Source organism: Brassica napus, chromosome A2 (assembly GCF_020379485.1).
Source record: "Brassica napus cultivar Da-Ae chromosome A2, Da-Ae, whole genome shotgun sequence".
Taxonomy (NCBI): Eukaryota; Viridiplantae; Streptophyta; class Magnoliopsida; order Brassicales; family Brassicaceae; genus Brassica; species Brassica napus.
In genome coordinates, this window is record NC_063435.1 from 22762495 (window position 1) to 22779173 (window position 16679).

The window sequence follows — 16679 nt, forward strand, 5'->3', positions numbered from 1 at the left end:
CAGTCAAATGTAGATGCTACATATCAAAATGTTCCCTGATTTACTGAAAAGAAACAAACTTTAGCAGTTTTCAGCAATCTTGATTTTGTATAACCGACGGTAAATATTATCATCAGAAATATGTACTTTTTTATTTGAAATTCAATCCAACACAATAACTGTTCACACACGTCTACATACATTTCCTATGAAATTTACAAAACCCAAAAAAGCGTCTTTGCATTTTATTAATCTTTCGAATTGGGCGCAAGAAAGTTAATGGTCCAGTAAGATAAGGCCACGTGTCCATCAGAATCCGGTAGTCCAAGAATCCCCGTCACCAACGATCAGATCTTCTTCCAACGGCGGTTGTGAAACTGGAACCTCCCCAATCCGCGGCGGCTCTGCTGGTGTACGGCCAAAAAACTCGATGTAATCTTCTGGCGACGGTGAAATCCACCACGTGCTCCTTGGCGATGGCGAATATGACGGCGAATATGCCGGCGAATATGAAGGCGAATATGACGGCGAATATGCCGGCGAATCAACCATAGGTGGCAAAGCAAAGGCGCGGTTCTCGATGTCATTCCAACGCGATCTGCTGAGTGGGAGAATATTAGCGAGACCATGGACGGCGATATGCTGGTCGTTGAAAAGACCTGGGAGGTAAACCTCGACGCCGTCGAGATAAACCGAATCGGAAGAAGAAGGCTTAGTGAGAAGGAGCGAGTGTGATGGGAGGAAGGTCGGGACGGAGGAGGCGTTGGGTAGTGATCGGAGCTCGGAAATCGTGAGGCGGAGAGGTAAAGCGTGGAGGCGGAGGGTGGAGATGTACATGGGGAGAGAGTACCTCATGTCGAGGTCGAAAAGCATGGCGTCGGTGGGGACGAGGAGGGTGAGAGACTCGGCGGAGAGGAGATCGAAGAGGATATCGGAGGTGGTGATGGCGTTTGCGAATAGAGCGCGGCCTCTTACACGGAGGACTGAGATGGCTATCTCCAGCTCTTCCGATGGGACTGCGACGGAAGGTAGAGGGAGACAGAGCATGAGTGCGAAGAGAACGAAGGAGGTGAGACTAACGATCGCCATTGTTGTGAAATTGAGCTGAAAGAAGCAAGAAAGATGAAGCAACGGTTACGAGTTGGTTACGGAAACTGAGTTGAGTCTGTTATTTTAAACCTTATGGGCTTAATGGGCCTAATATAAGCTGATCTGTTGAAGGCCCACCCGTACTGTAACCGAAGCGGCGACTATACAGCGTGGAAGCGATGAGATTTGGGGAAATCGAATTACAACATTTAGGGTTCATCCATCATTTGGCGATCAGTCAGGTAATGTCATTGAATTCTCGTTTCGTGTAATCATATAAAAGCATATCCCTTTAACGATCTAATCGTACGTTGATCTTCTCTGATGGGAATAATTATCATTTTTCTTCTCTCAGCGAAGGTTGCGATCCTTTCTTTCTAATTTCACCATGTAAGTTCCTTCTTCTGCAAGGAATCATCTGGGTTATAATCATACTATCAATTTACATATTATATTGATCTCAGAAATGCCCATTGTTGACATTTGTGTGTTTCTTATTTCTCCATTGACTGCATCTCTTGCTCTCTTATATGTTAGAATTGAGTAATCTTTATTATCCCTTAAGATTGTAGCTCATATTGATGGGTCCAGATCGTAATCTGCAATTGGAAGTTATACATGTCTTTGTAACACATTCTCTATTGTTGACTAGTAGCCAATAGCTCTCTTTATTTGCATATATTTGGAAGAGTTGTTTAGTAAAAATGGGGGAACTTTAGCTTCATCCTTTAACAGCTCTACTCAAGGACGCTCTGTTATAGTTTTGAACGTATTATATAGCTAGTTGGTTTAGTTTGCTTATCTAATATTTGATGTTCCATCCTACTATATGGTGTGATTCTGATGATTACAGGGCGGATGTAGAAGTTGTTGATCCTAAAAAGTGTCTCGAGGAATCTTGTAAACCAAAATGTGTGAAGCCACTACTTGAATATCAGGTGAATATACGTATACAACTTAGCAGTCATTTGTCATAACCTTGTTTTGCCAGACACTAGTGTGTAATACTTCGACATAAACGTTGTGGGTTGACGACACCTTGTTTTCGGTTGTGGGTTCAGGCGTGTGTTAAGAGGGTCCAAGGTGATGAGTCTGGACACAAACATTGCACTGGGCAGTATTTTGACTACTGGCAATGTGTTGACAAATGTGTAAGTGTTTTGAATGGAGAGATTATCTTTACACCTAAAGTTTCATTCTAAAAATATCGTTTTGTTGACTATGCAGGTCGGACCTAAGCTGTTTGCGGAACTAAAATGATGAAGAGAAGTTGGAGTATTGAGTCTTGTGTTTTGTATTTTTTTCTTTCTCAAGGGTTTATATAAAATGCACTGGATACTGAACATTACTGCAAACCAGGTTGCAACTGGTTCCTTCTTGGTTTTGTTTCTACATTAAAGCTTGCAAGTCCTTTGTTGTTGTCTGGTGGGAGGAAACCTTTATTGAGTTTGGGACACTTGATTAACGCCTAATAAATGAAAAGAAGAATGCGATTATATATTTCTGTACGGTTTTGTTTGTCTTCAACAGTTGTTGGAATGAAAGTTTGAACAGGATCAGTAGTTAAAAAAAGATGGAATGCTATTGTACCATAAGTTGATTAAAGGTGAAAGCGATGTAGTTATTACGCAGAGGAGCCCATCGGAAGTGAGTAGAGATTTTTATTAGATAGGGGGGGACGTAAAGAAACGGCAAGCTGTGCTTAATTTTTATTTATAAACGACACGATGTGTTTCGGATTTATACACAAACGGCACGTAACACAACTCGGGTATATATACATATATACGGAACAGGGGATATTAAATTCCAGACAAAACCTGTCGAAGAACATTCCCGAAAAAGAGCAAAGAGAGAGAGAGAGAGAGTCGAAGCCCTAGCGTGTTTGCCTTCTCCTCTCTGTTCCTTTCCTTACGGTAAGTTCTCTCAGATTTCAGATCTCTTAGTTTAAATCACGTTCACAGTTGACCGATCTTTTAAATCTGTATTTCAATTTCGCCCTAATACCTTTTTTTGTTTTATGTTGTCGTGGATTCTCCGATCCACTCGACTTTGTTGTTTATTCATCTTTTCCATAGGGTCGCCTCTTGTTCCTGTAGATTTTGTATATGTTTAGAAGTATCTTTGATTCTTGGGATGATTTAGTAGTAACTCCCCCTCTTTTGCAGATCCGTTATTGAGTGTGTCGGTCTTGGCCCTCGCAGCTTTGCTCTCCTCTTAGGCCAATCTAATAATACCTCAGGTAAGAAGTTTGGTTCATATTTAGTCAACGCACTAGTTTCAAAGCTTTTAAATCTTTGCATATACTCCCTCCGTTTTTTTTATATAAGTCGTTTTACAGATATTCACGTAGATTAAGAAAATCATTAATTTCTTATATTTTCTAAACAAAAACATCATTAATTATTTACCTAATCACAATTGAACCAATAGAAAAATAAAAGATATATTACCATTGGTCATGTAACATTAATTACTAATAAATTTTACATAAAAAACCGAAAACGACATATAATTTGGAACAAAAAAAGTTTCTCTACAACGACTTATATTAAAAAACGGAGGGAGTATTAAATTGGAATTCTATATTTTTGTATGAGTTTTTTTTATCAATATCATCATCCTGGTCAATCTCTGTTCTTTGGCTTGATTGTTCTTCGTGAACTCGTTAGGTTGCCCGATTGTTTTTGTTTAGCCTAATTGAGTGTTGATGGAAGAGCTAACATTGTTTTTTTTTTTTCCTTCTCTTTTGTGAGATGCACCTTTGGTTCTATTCATACCAAAATGCAGATTTTCAGCTGGTTTTTCGTTCCAAATGGACTGCAAGAAGTTCATGCAGATGGTGGAGGAGAAGAAAAGGCAAATTCTCGAGAAGAAGGAAGCTCCTTTGAAATGGGAGCAGAAGCTTGAGGCGGCTGTCAAGGCTGCTGAAACCAAAGACAAGAGGTCAAAAAAGCGAAGAAGACAAAGGGCTGCGTCTGAGTCTAGCTCTGAAAGTGATAGTAGCACTGATGTGAGAAGAAAGTCGAGGAGAACTCACAGTAAGCACCGTAGGCATGCGCACTCTGATTCAGATGACAGTGATAAGAGGAAAGATAGGAGATCCAGGAGGCATAAGAAGAGATCCTCAAGTTCAAGAGATGATAGCAGTGATGAGTATGAGAGCGGATCAGAGGATGAGCTCAGGATGAAGATAAGGCACCACCGGAGGTACAAGTCTCATAGCTCAAGACAGACTTCTGATGATGACTATGACGAAGACGTGAGAAGAAGACAAGTTAAGCATCACAGGCACGGTGAGGTGTTTACTTCAAGTGATAGCGAGGAAGAGATAGGAGGAGGAAGAAGAAAACATAGGCACAACAGAGGTTCAGCTGCCTCCAGCGACTCAGACTCAGAGGTTAGACGGAAGAATAGAAAGAGAAGGGAGCATAAAAGGTATCGTTGGGCAGAGTCTTCAAGTGAGGCTGATGATGGAGCGAGGCGAAGGAGAGGGCATCATAAACATGACTGACAACATAGACAAGTGAAAATGTGGACGGGCATTAGAGAGTGGTTGTTTAATTCACACACCCTCAATCAGAACTGAAATGTTGTGCAACCATTGTTAGCACAAAGACTCTTAAACATTGTGTTGAATTACTTGTGGCATTTCTCTTCGCTGTGTATTTGCATTTTAAAAACTCAAATCTAATAAGAGCCATGAACCCGGAGAACAACCCAAATGGTTCGAGATAAATTGTCTAACCTGTGTGGTATATTCCTTTTATTTAAATCAGTGCAGTGCTTATATCTCATCTTTTAAAACAAAATCAATTTTATCATATAACTGTTTTGGTTAGATGTCAAAAAAAATGTTTTGGTTATTGTGAGATCCGTGTGATATGATTCTTTTATTTGAATCATTCTTTAGAAAATTTATTAATAATACTATTAATTTTATCAGATGTGTTTTGGTTTTTGTGATATCCATATAATCTTTTCTCACCCAAACGTAATCCAAAAAACAGAAATTTTTTTTTGTAAATTAAAAGAAATGAAAAAAAAGGACATTCAAAAATGATTCCATTCCATTCCATATTCACTCCAAGAATTCGGTTAACGTTCAAAAGAAGATAATAGGCCCCTAGAGGTTTAATGTACATCCCAAACTCGAGACGGCACATACAGAGCAGACATATTCATATCACAATGTAACGGAGATCAAAGCATTAAATACACTCATGAAAACATATAGTATTCAGTGGAAATTATATGGTCGCTACGATCTATCTGTGGCACACTTATAAAAGAAATGCCAAAGACAAGAAGTAACAGACCCAAATTCATTCTTCAAAATGCAAACATAAACTCTCAAATACAATCATACTCTCTTGTTCTTAGATATCCTTTGTATTCATAGTTGTATTCTACTCGTATTACCAATAAATCATGCACTTTTCACACCAAATCATCAATTTATATAGATTTCTTCTGAAGTATGTTATCAAAATCGTAACCCATTATTTGGCGCTAGAAGGAGAGGCAATTCAACATAAAAACCTTTGAATAATTCGACGTAAAACACATACCACAATGACTAAGTTTAACCTACATAGCACACCATTCAGAGGGGAATCTGGTCGTCGAACAGTCCGGAACGCAGCAGCTCAACCAAGACAAACTTTGGCATCTGATCACATAAACTAAAACTATCACTACGTCCACCATTGGCACATATACAACAAAAGAATTCAAATATAAATCCTAAGTACTAAAATTAATACCAATAAAATGGTTTGAGGTTTTATAAATAACCATTGATGAATGTCAAAATCCAATTGGAAATTAGGGTTAGTGTTTTAATAACGTATATATATATATATATATATATTTATTTGATTTAGTTGACATAAATTATTTGTCAAATTAAATTCGTATGTTTACAAGTTACAAAAAAGTAGGGAAAATATTATATATTTTGATATAATTAAATAGAAAAGATATGTATATAAAATAAAATATATACTATAACAATATACAATAATCAAATAAAGTTACAGTCTTTTTATTTATTTTTTTAAAATCAAATGTTTATTTATTTAATAGTTCAACTAGGTGTCTTGCCCGCATATGCGGGCTTAATCGTTTAACAAATATTTATTAGTTTATTTTCTATTAATTCAAAAACCATCATAATAACTTATTAGTTATGTTTTCAAAAAAATTAAATCAAACATATATATATATATATATGACAAAAATCTAATTAAATATATATGTTTAATTAAAATTTATTAAAGATAACATTGACTTTAACAACTGAATTTATTATAATTGTTTTATAGTTTATTTTTAAATTTTATAATTGAAAAATATGTTCTAAGATAACAACACAATATATAAGACTTATCTTATTTTTAAAAAAGTTAATATTATTAATAAAAATTTGTTTTTGGTTATATAATTAATTATATATAAATTCATTAAAGGTATTATAGATATTAATCGCTCTAACTTTTAACGTGAGAGCTCGATTCTAAAAATTTACTTCGCAAATAATAGTATAATTAATTAAAATTTATTAAAGATAACATTGACTTTAACCACTGAATTTATTATAATTGTTTTATAGTTTATTTTTAAATTTTATAATTGAAAAATATGTTTTAAGATAACAACACAATATATAAGAATTATCTTATTTTCCAAAAAGTTAATATTATTAATTAAAATTCGTTTTTGATTATATAATTAATTATTTAGAAAATTCATTAAGGGTATTATAGATATTAACCGCTCTAACTTTTAACGTGAGAGCTCGATTCCAAAAATTTACTTCGCAAATAATAGTATAGATATATGAATTTTAAAGTAAGGAAAATATATATGAACAAAATCATATTAAGACTGAATTTCAATAAAAATTACTATTTGATTAGAGGTTCTCAAACATATTTACATAAATTTTGAGATACATGTAAAATCTCCAATTCACACTTGCATTATTAATTGGTTTTATTATTTGAAAACATATTTACATAATTATAATAATATTTGTTTTCTTTTAGAAACTGAAAGAGTTTCCGTGCAATAATATGGCACTTTTCCTTTCCCAGCACAAAATTCTTCACATTTCTTTTCGTTCTTAAGGCACGTTATATGTCTTAAGTCCAAATTCTTTGCAGTACCAACTACCAAATGGTGTTGGCGTGCATAGTGATTCTGCTAAAAGATTTCTTGAGGTTAAACCTATATAAAAGAAAATAAAGAAAAACAATTTAAAAATCTCACGAAGGATATGATTATGTTTATAATGATAAATGATCGAACAAAACCTAAACTTAAATGACATACCTTTATGAAGACTAACAAAAGAAACAGGAACACCACAAAATATAGCAAATTTGGACGATGACATTGTAATTCTTCTTTTCAAAGAAGTGTTTTGTTGTTTTATAATAGAAAACTATGTGAATATATACACAAATAAGTAATTTTTTTTGTACGACGATCTGAAAAAGTCTGAAATTAGACATGTTTAGTTAAGTTTCAGTCTAAAATAACATCTAATTTTGGTTTTTGATTTGATATACCACCACGTAAAAATACCCTTCCCCTCAACCTCTTTGCCCGTTTCTGGTTGCTAAATATGTACATTCAAAGAAAATGAAGATTCAAATGAACACTTTAGGCACCAAACTGTGGTCTCTTGCACGGAAAGTGGTATACACTACAAGATACATGATTATTTTATTGTGTGTCTTTGAACAGCCAAGTTCCTCACCGACCTGTGAGCTTGACCATCCAGGCACCACCCAAGTATAGCCCCAGAAGCGGCGTTGCTAGGAGCATTTGAGTGACTGGGTCTGTCGAGGGCGTGACCACAGCTGCAACAACCACCGCACCCACCACTACATATCTCCATATCGAAAGCATTTGATCTCCCGACACCACCCCTACTTGTCCCAGGAGTAACTGAATTACTGGAACCTGTTAAACCAACAACGAGCAAACCTCCAGGTGAAGATGTATATTTAAGAACATGTATATTGATACATTCTCACTGCCACATACCTGGAAAGACAGTCCCGTGCTGAACATAAGAACTAGCACAAACTCAAAGTACTGGTCGATAGACCACAGAGATTCAACCACCCCTTCTGCGTAATTAACAAAGAAGTTCAAGGCTGCAGGGGTTAACACCCAGTAGGAGAAGGCAAGTCCAGCATAGAACAGCAAGGAGGAACCAAACACAATCGGCCCCAGAAACCGTCTCTCAGCTCGTGTCAGACCAGGAAGTACAAAAGCAATGATCTCATACAAAATCACTGGACTCCCTAGTAGAAGCCCACAATAACCAGAGACCTGCACCACAACAAAACAAAGAGAGAAGAAATCATCTTTCTCGTTCATTTGAGTAAGCTATAGAGTCCAAGTGTCTCTGACCTTTAAAGTTGTGAAGAAAAATTCGCCGGGAGCTAGCTGAAGAAACCGCACACCCTGGTTTTTGACAGGAGCTTCAAGAAACACTATTAGATCTTTGGAGAAGGCGAAGCATCCGGTGATAGCAGCTCCCACAGCCAAAACAGAGACGAATATTCTCTCACGGAGCTCCTCCAGGTGATCGAATATAGTCATCTCTTTGTCATCAGGAAGCTCCTCTTTATCTGGATAGAGAAACTCATAGATGGGACTTGCTTTCTCTTCTTGCTCAAAGGATGCATCTACACAATTTAAAGAAGAGTTTATTAAATTAAATGACAAGCCTTGATTCATCCGACAATACATAAAAAAAAAAAACATGAGTTTTAACATACCTGGTCTGTCTTGTACAGCAGAGACAAGGCTAGGAGTAGTTTCCGTTGGTCTATCGCCGGAATTTTCATCTAGAGCCGAGAAGCGAACCACCGGTCTTATTAAGCCTTTGCTACACCGTTGCGTTAGACCGTGTCGGAGTCCACCTTCCTTCCACGAGTTGCAGAAGTTTATAGTGTAGGGACGCTTTCGAGGCGAACACATGTCGGGACTGGTGAGGCGGAAATGGTGGATTAGAGCAGCAGAGCTCGTGCTTGTGCTGCCCATCTCTTCTCTCTGTCTTCAACTCCAGAATCAGTCCTCTCGTTTGCTTGCAAGAGCGTCAGAAAACGATTGGTTCTAGTTCCAGCTCGAGTTTCCTTCGCCTCATGAAATTTACAAAACCCAATCCTTTTGTCTGTCAACACTTCCTTCACAAACTTTACACAGTTTAAAACGACGTCGTACATAAAACTAAGGCCCATCACGGCCCATAAACCCAATTCATTTCCTCTTTTTCCGTCAACACTTATTTAAAAACGACTGCGTTTTGAGAAAGGTAAGGCCCATTCTTTTATTTCCTTGCATTTTCAGGCATCTTTTGATGAAAATTCGCAGTTCATTATAGCCATGCTGCGGTGAGTATATTTACCGTTGGCATCAAAGAGCCTTTTGGCTGTCTTGATATTCAACTCAGACAAACTGATAGAGATTTTTCAGGGAATGTGGACTAGCACATAACACAATCATCTTTGTGCTTGATGAATTTTGACACAGGCAAGGATTCTGAATCCTTTTAACTTTGCTAATTGTACTGTAACTTGTTTCCCCTATGATAAAATTATACTTTTCGCCTAGTAACATGAGGTCCCCTAAGATTATGTGGTAGCGCAGAACCTTTAGTGAGATAAGGACTTGTAAGTTAGTTGTTGCTTTCTCTCCACTCATCCTTTAATTTGGTTATATATATAGGGAAAGCAACGGTTGCTGTACAGTTTGCTGGATGCTATGCAATCTGTAACATCACAAGCTGTTGTCATCGGTATTAGTTCTCAACTGGTATGAGCATGGCTTCGCTGTTTCAGATTATTTCTTGTAAATTTATCATTCTATAACTGTATCAGACTTTGTTAGTTGTTGACACTACTGTGGTTCAAAATCTTATAATATACAATCTCTCACCACAGGACGCTGACCAACTTCTGGAGAAAAGGGTGAGATCTCGCTTTTCACACAGAAAAATATTGTTTCTTCCTCCATCTAAAGAAGAAGTTGACAGGTAATGAGCAGCTTCTTTTCTGTCATGAGCAAAACAAAACACTATCTTCCAATGAACTTGTTTTGTTAATGGGATTATCTTTCAGTTTATTGCAACACCTGCTGTCTCTACCAGCAGACTCAAGCTTCCCCAGTGGATAGTTTCTGAGTTCAGTGAAAAGATTAAGGTCCTAATATCCACGTCAATCAGTACTGTACCATTCTTAGCTTTTAATATGATGCGTTCTGTTCTGAAGAACTGATACTTTCCAGTTAATGTGCAGAATATAACAATCAGACACGAGATTTAAAGATATGCTGATATATTTTTAATGTCAATTCTACTGTCAACAGTTTGCTGAAGTTTATGTAAGTTCTTCATTAACAGTATGAGCTTCTTCTTGTTAAAATAATATCATTTTCTTTGTGTTGAGGCGATCTCTTGATATTAGATTCCGTGCTGTTTCTTCAATGAATTTGTTGGTCTCCTCTAGGGGTGGGCACGACGCAAGTACTTGCCGATTTTTGTTTACTTGCTATTTGACTTGCCTTGTCCAAGTAATTTTTTTTACGACTCGATACTTGATTTGCTTGAAACCAAGACTCTGTTTTATCAAGTATCTTGAAAAAAAAATTGATACTTGCAAGTAATTTGTCTTGCCTTGTTACTTGCTAAACCAAGTAATTGCCTCTTGATTACATAAAAAAAAACACATATTCTAAATTTTAACATACAAAATTCACATGAATTTTTTTAAAAATAGACAAAATGAAAATAGCGTTCAAAATATTAAAGATCATATGAAACCATGTTCCTCCATTTTGTTCCTCTATTTTATTTCGATGTTCCAAAAATTTTGCAAGTAACAAGTATTATTTAGCAAGTAACAAATATTTTAATAGAACGGTAACGAGGCAAGTACCAAAAAGTAAAACGATACTTGATACTTGCCTCGTCCTTGCAAGTAGTAAAATTTTTTGACTTGTTACTTGCCTGTGGTTTAATGGCAAGTACTCGTTTTTTCAACCGAATACTGGTCAATCACGAGTATAAGGCGGGTATCGAGTATGATGCCCAGCCCTTCCCATCTCCTTACTTACTCTTTTGGAAAACTTTACACTCAGGCGAGCTTTCAAGTATGCAAAGGCAACCAAAGTTGGAGCCGTATCAGAGATACGACAAGCCAACTGGAGAAGAATTTAGACACTCGACTTACTGACAGAATATTTCTGCTAAGCTGTGGTTTTGCTTTATACATTTTCCTCGGAAGATAATTAAAATCGATTGGCATTAACTTGTTGAGCAGATTGTTCCATACTGGAGCTAATATCTTTTGGATATGCATGAGGAGGTAGAAGAAGGAAAGAGCAGAAGCTCATACAACTATCAATTTTTTTGATGAAAGGTATCTACTTACTTTAGCTTGGGGAAAAATTGCAGATTGCACCACTATGAAAATGACTTGGGATTCCATGTTTTTCCAGATATGTAGATTGATACATTGATATCTTTCTCAAATCCGACACGCCACATTTTTAAAAATTAGTTAATGTCAGGATTCTCCGACCAACATAGCACAGACAATGCCTACGGTATGTAAGCGCTATATAGATGTAAATGTTGGAATGAGGTGGTGATTTCTAATAATTTCTCGTGTTTTGGATCAATATACATCGTGTCGCATTTGCACCTGAAGAGCGATGACGTTATCCATTTAAGTACTGTGTTTTAAAGAATCGGTAATCATACAGTCTCCGACAGGTGGCAGACGTGACATACCTCCGTGGAAGCTTTTAATATCAGCCCTGAGCTTCATCAGGAATGAGATCTCATGCGTGTTGCGCTTTGTTTCCTCCATTCCTAATCTCGAATTTTCAGGTCATATACTGCTTTTTTATTTATTTGTCTGTCAAAACACTGTGTTTCAAACTTGGTGATATTCTTCTTCTTGTTTTTTGTTGAAACAGGCCATTCTTCTCAAGATGGATTGATACCACACTTTTGTTTTTTGTTCCTTTGGGGCCGTCTGTTTCACCATTTTCATTTCCATTCAAATGATGCATTGTGTACACTATCAAAGGATCCATTTATCCATTGAGTAATTGTAATTGTGTTTGTCCATCCACAAGCCATCCTAGATGAATCATCTAAATGGATCTTATGTTTGTTTCTTTATTTTCATTTCCATTCAAATGAGTTTAGCAAACAAATTACCAAAATACCCTTATGTTGATTTAATCATAGGTTTAACTCATCATAATTACTAATTATCATAACATTTAATTTAATATATTTACATTAGAATTATTTCAAAACAACTTTTCTTTTTTGCGGTTTGAGCGGGAAAACAAGATTTTTCGGTTTTAGCGAAAACAAGATTTTTCGGTTCTGGCGGGAAAACGAGATTTTTCGGTTTGGCGGGGAAACAATACCAAGGTTTCGTTGGCGAGAAAATAGGTTTTTGCGGTTTTGTCGGGAACACAAAGCCGGCTGGAGAAAAACACGTTTTTGCGGTTTTGGAGGGAATCACGTTTTTGCGATTTTGGCGGAAAAAACGCATTTTTGCGGTTTGGCGGGAAAATGCGTTTTTGCAGTTTGGAGGAGGACGGAAAAACGCGTTTTGCGGGCAGGAAAACATTTTGGCGGAAAATTGTTACATTTCTCACGCAGTGTGGCGGGAAACATCTTTTGCATACTTGGCCGCTGCATCTATGTAGTTGATGGTGGTTGTAAAAAGTGGCACCAATGACGGTTTTGACAATGTTTTCTTGCGCGGAAAACGACATTTTAGGTAAGGCACATATTCTGAGCGGTTTTGGCGAGAAAACGCAGATTCGGGAAAACACCGTGTTGTGTATGTATTTTGGTTTTGGCGGAGTGGTTTTGCGAGATTTTGTCGGGAAAACCGTTTTTTTGGTCGGACCACACTTTACGGTTTTTCGCGGGAAACCAATTTTGTCGTGTTTGCGCGTTGGAAATACAAATATTTCGGTTGCTGGCGAGAAAACAGTTATTTTGTAGGTGGGGGGGAAAACATGTTTTGTTTTGGCGGAAAAGTAAGTTTTTGGCAATTTTGGCGGTGAAAGGTACGTTTTTTTGGCAATTGATGGTGGGTCTGAGAAAACATGTTTTGCGACTTGGTGCGGTAAAACATGTTTTTTTTTGTGTTTTTGGCGGAAAAAAGTGGACAGGTTTGCCGTAAAACATTTGTTTTTGTGATTTGTGCATGAAAACATGTTTTTTACGAATTTTTGCGGGAAACCGTTTTGCATTTTGACGGAAAAATATTTTGTGCAATTTTTAGGGGAAAATGCGTTTTGGGTTTTTGCCGTAAAAAAATAGTTTTTAAGCACGGAAAAAGTTTTGTAGTTTTGCAGTTTTCGTTTGTGACTGATTTTATTTTTTGTTTTGTAATTGTGAATAACTTAGGGCATATAGACATACTTTTGATGAACCATCTCCATTCAGAATGATCAATTTTCAGCTGAAATGGACTTTAAAATTAAGCCTAAATTTCCAAAGTCATCCGATGATCCATTGAATGAATTCACTTTTAGTGCCTAAACAAACAAACTCTCATTTCATCCAGATGATCATCAAATGAGAACTTGTAATGTAAAATCAAGTCTCTAATGACCTGTGAAATGTATTATCTTCATAGTGAAGCTGTTGCATTGTTAACCATAAACCTCTCTTTTCAGCTTTGCCTATGCTGCCTTGCCACTTGTATAAAATTACATACGTTAGAAGGAGACAAACGTTAGAAGGAGACAGAGAGAGAGAGAGAGCTTGTTGTCAACATAAAACTCAGAGTGGTCAACTTTATCTACTATACTGAACCCCATCTAATAACACCAGTTTATACACAAAGGTTGTCGGAGAAACAGAACGTAATCTGTTTAACCACTCATCTTACAGACTGTACTTGCTGTGTTAACTAACCAAGTAGTTTGAAATCTTGAGGAAATATAGATTTAGAGTTTCTCACATACATATCATCGTCATTTTGTGAGTTTCTTTCTCATGGGTTTGAACAAAGATAAAACCAAAAAAAAAAAAAAGGAGAAAACTTCAGAAAGAGACAACAAAGGTCCTTATTAAGATCTCTTCAAGTTGGGACCAAATTAAAACAAATCAGTAGGTGTAACCCTTGACAAACATTCCTTTCTTGGCATCTTCATTCTCTCCCTCCGCTGAGTATTTCCCGAGCTGTGCCAGTGAGTTGGCCTTTGCCCTAACCAATAGAGCCTTCTGCGAGTCCTCGATCTTCTCGGGTTTCCCTTGCCACGTCCTGAGCACAGAGTTCTGCAGGGCACGCGCGTAGGAGAAGGACACATGCCACGGGTTCGGGCTCTGGTTCATGGCGTTCAGGTTCAGTGTAGCCTCCGCTTCAGACTGTCCTCCAGACAGAAACATGATCCCGGGAACAGCCGGAGGAACTCTCCTCTTGAGCATGGTGAGCGTGTACTCAGCGACAGTCTCGGGAGAGGCCTTGTTCTTGTGCTCAGCACCTGGTGTAACCATGCTCGGCTTCAACAATATGCCCTCGAACATAACATTGTTCTGCGCCAAGTAGAAGAACACCTCAGACCACACTTTCTCAGCAACCTCCAGCGTCCTCTCAATCGGGTGGTCACCATCCAGAAGAATCTCTGGCTCCACTATAGGCACAAGCCCGTTGTCCTGAGAGATGGCAGCATATCGCGCCAACCCCCACGCAGCTTCCTTGACAGCTAGTGCTGAAGGACCGCAAGGAATACTCACAACTGTCCTCCTGCAACAAACACATATACATGCTCAAATAACCAAACCCATCAACAAAAATAGAAAGAATAATCACAATGAAGAAACATCAACCTAAAACCCTAAAACTTTTAAGAGTTAATAATATACACAGCAGATAGCCTAAAATTGTTAAAACGAAAATATTTTTAAAAATTCCAAATAAATTGTCTAATAGCCTCTAAAATCTGAGGGAAACGACATACCACTTGGCGAAACGAGCGCCTTGCTTGTAGTACTCAGCGGAACGTGAAGCCAATCCATCCAAGCCTTGGCACCAAGACTCTTCGTTGGAGCCAGGAAGGGGAACCAAGCCCTGTATATAAAACCCATACGACAGTGAGGAAAAAACAACTCAAATGATTAAATTAGTTAGTGAAAAGAGTGCGCAAGAACCTTGTCAACTTTGATGCCAGGGACGATCTTGGCATCGTTCAAGCAATCGACAAACTTCTTGCCGTCTTTAGTCGACTGGTAAAGCGTCTCCTCGAAGAGAATAGCACCGGAGATGTAATCTCCGAGGCCAGGGGTCGTTAGCAGAAGCTGCCTGTAGGCTTGACGGTTCTCCTCGGTGTTGTCCAACCCAATCGAAGCGAGCCTCTTCCCGCAAGTTGCGTTAGACTCATCGATCGCTAAGATACCTCTCCCAGGTGATGCAATCGTTTTCTGTTACGCGAAAGAATCATAATCAGAACCATCACAGTTTAAATCCAGTGTAACGCTAAACTAACAACTGAGAGCGATAAACTAAACTAATAGTAAGGCGGTACGAGTGAGAGGGAAGGGAAACTCACGGCGGTTTTGACGAGTTCGTCGGAGTAGGCACCGGCGCGGATCGCGAAGGAGACACGAGGAGGAGGAGAGGCGGAGGGGTGAGCGAAGGAGCGGTGGCTGATCCGAGGAGAAGAGAGAGAGTTCAGCTTGACGAAGCTTGCGGACGCCATGGTAGAGAAGTGAGGATGATCTCGAAGACTCCGCCAGACGAAAGAGAGAGATCTGAGATTCGAGAGAGTGAGAGAATAGGCAAATGCTTTGATGCGTATCTTATTTATTTGGCATCACCACCAACTCCCACCAAGGCGCCTCCTTTTTTTTATTTATCATTGTTACCCTTTCGTAAATGAGGGATATAATGGTCATTAGACGCCAACAACTACGCTCATACTTATGTTTTAGTTTCACCAAGTGAAAACCTTTTTACTAGACAACTACTAAACCCTCGTTCATGTTGTTGATTAACCGATATCAAATAAATTTTAATTAACACTTGTGTAGACTCTTGGTATTTTATAAAATTATATGAAATTTTAACTCGAAATTAAGTAAAGTAAATTACGAAAAATGATTTAATATAAAACCTCCCATCCAGACCAATTAATACTCGAAATCCGGTTTGAATCTGCTAAACCCCAATTATTGTTGTTTCTTCTACCCAAACTACCCTTCTTCTACCCCTTGACTCTTCGTAAAAGCCAATAAAAAAGACTGCCAATGGAATGCCATTGCTATAGTTTTTCTTAAATCACTAGGGATTAACCCGGGCTACGCCCGGGATTTTTATATTTTTCTAATTTAAGTTGTTAAATTATTTATATTTAGGTTATGATATATATTTATATAAATGTTAAGATGTATGTCATAATTAAAATTTATTTTTAAATTTTAACACGTTAAATTAACATATTTTTTACTATTTAAATATTTTTTGTAATTTTATTGGCTATCTAGTTATCATATTTAGGAAAACTATCTGTTGAGTGTTGGAATAAATGTTTTAGATATTTAATTAAACTGC

The 16679-nt window shown here is 37.5% G+C and overlaps 5 protein-coding genes across 7 annotated transcripts; 2 read left to right on the forward strand and 3 right to left on the reverse strand.

The window, feature by feature from the left end:
* Nucleotides 1-106: 106 nt before the first annotated feature.
* Nucleotides 107-1106, reverse strand: LOC106454402 (fasciclin-like arabinogalactan protein 19). The gene has a single exon (XM_013896528.3). It carries the CDS (start codon nucleotides 1066-1068, stop codon nucleotides 289-291), a length of 780 nt encoding a protein of 259 aa, XP_013751982.1. The 5' UTR covers nucleotides 1069-1106; the 3' UTR covers nucleotides 107-288.
* A 107-nt stretch (nucleotides 1107-1213) lies between these two features.
* On the forward strand, nucleotides 1214-2568 carry LOC106454414 (cytochrome b-c1 complex subunit 6-1, mitochondrial). 2 transcript variants are annotated; one of them, XM_013896539.3, is made up of 5 exons: nucleotides 1214-1310; nucleotides 1424-1458; nucleotides 1922-2006; nucleotides 2130-2219; nucleotides 2296-2568. In XM_013896539.3, the coding sequence occupies exons 1-5, from the start codon at nucleotides 1248-1250 to the stop codon at nucleotides 2326-2328; spliced, it is 306 nt and encodes a 101-aa protein (XP_013751993.2). In that variant the 5' UTR covers nucleotides 1214-1247; the 3' UTR covers nucleotides 2329-2568. The 2 variants fall into 2 exon arrangements, with proteins under 2 accessions (XP_013751993.2, XP_013751998.1); XM_013896544.3 differs by having other exon boundaries at nucleotides 1238-1310; nucleotides 1429-1458.
* A 280-nt stretch (nucleotides 2569-2848) lies between these two features.
* Nucleotides 2849-4815, forward strand: LOC106454432 (protein FAM133). 2 transcript variants are annotated; one of them, XM_013896553.3, is made up of 3 exons: nucleotides 2849-2984; nucleotides 3237-3310; nucleotides 3825-4815. In XM_013896553.3, exon 3 carries the CDS (start codon nucleotides 3884-3886, stop codon nucleotides 4580-4582), a length of 699 nt encoding a protein of 232 aa, XP_013752007.2. In that variant the 5' UTR covers nucleotides 2849-2984; nucleotides 3237-3310; nucleotides 3825-3883; the 3' UTR covers nucleotides 4583-4815. The 2 variants fall into 2 exon arrangements, with proteins under 2 accessions (XP_013752007.2, XP_013752015.2); XM_013896561.3 differs by having other exon boundaries at nucleotides 3859-4815.
* Nucleotides 4816-7610: 2795 nt separating this feature from the next.
* On the reverse strand, nucleotides 7611-9276 carry LOC125587734 (sec-independent protein translocase protein TATC, chloroplastic-like). The gene is made up of 4 exons (XM_048758777.1): nucleotides 8868-9276; nucleotides 8497-8774; nucleotides 8125-8415; nucleotides 7611-8040 (listed from the first exon to the last, which is right to left on the reverse strand). The coding sequence occupies exons 1-4, from the start codon at nucleotides 9130-9132 to the stop codon at nucleotides 7831-7833; spliced, it is 1044 nt and encodes a 347-aa protein (XP_048614734.1). The 5' UTR covers nucleotides 9133-9276; the 3' UTR covers nucleotides 7611-7830.
* Nucleotides 9277-14019: 4743 nt separating this feature from the next.
* LOC106454460 (fructose-bisphosphate aldolase 3, chloroplastic) lies at nucleotides 14020-15960 on the reverse strand. The gene is made up of 4 exons (XM_013896582.3): nucleotides 15679-15960; nucleotides 15281-15550; nucleotides 15091-15200; nucleotides 14020-14876 (listed from the first exon to the last, which is right to left on the reverse strand). The coding sequence occupies exons 1-4, from the start codon at nucleotides 15826-15828 to the stop codon at nucleotides 14237-14239; spliced, it is 1170 nt and encodes a 389-aa protein (XP_013752036.1). The 5' UTR covers nucleotides 15829-15960; the 3' UTR covers nucleotides 14020-14236.
* Nucleotides 15961-16679: the final 719 nt, after the last annotated feature.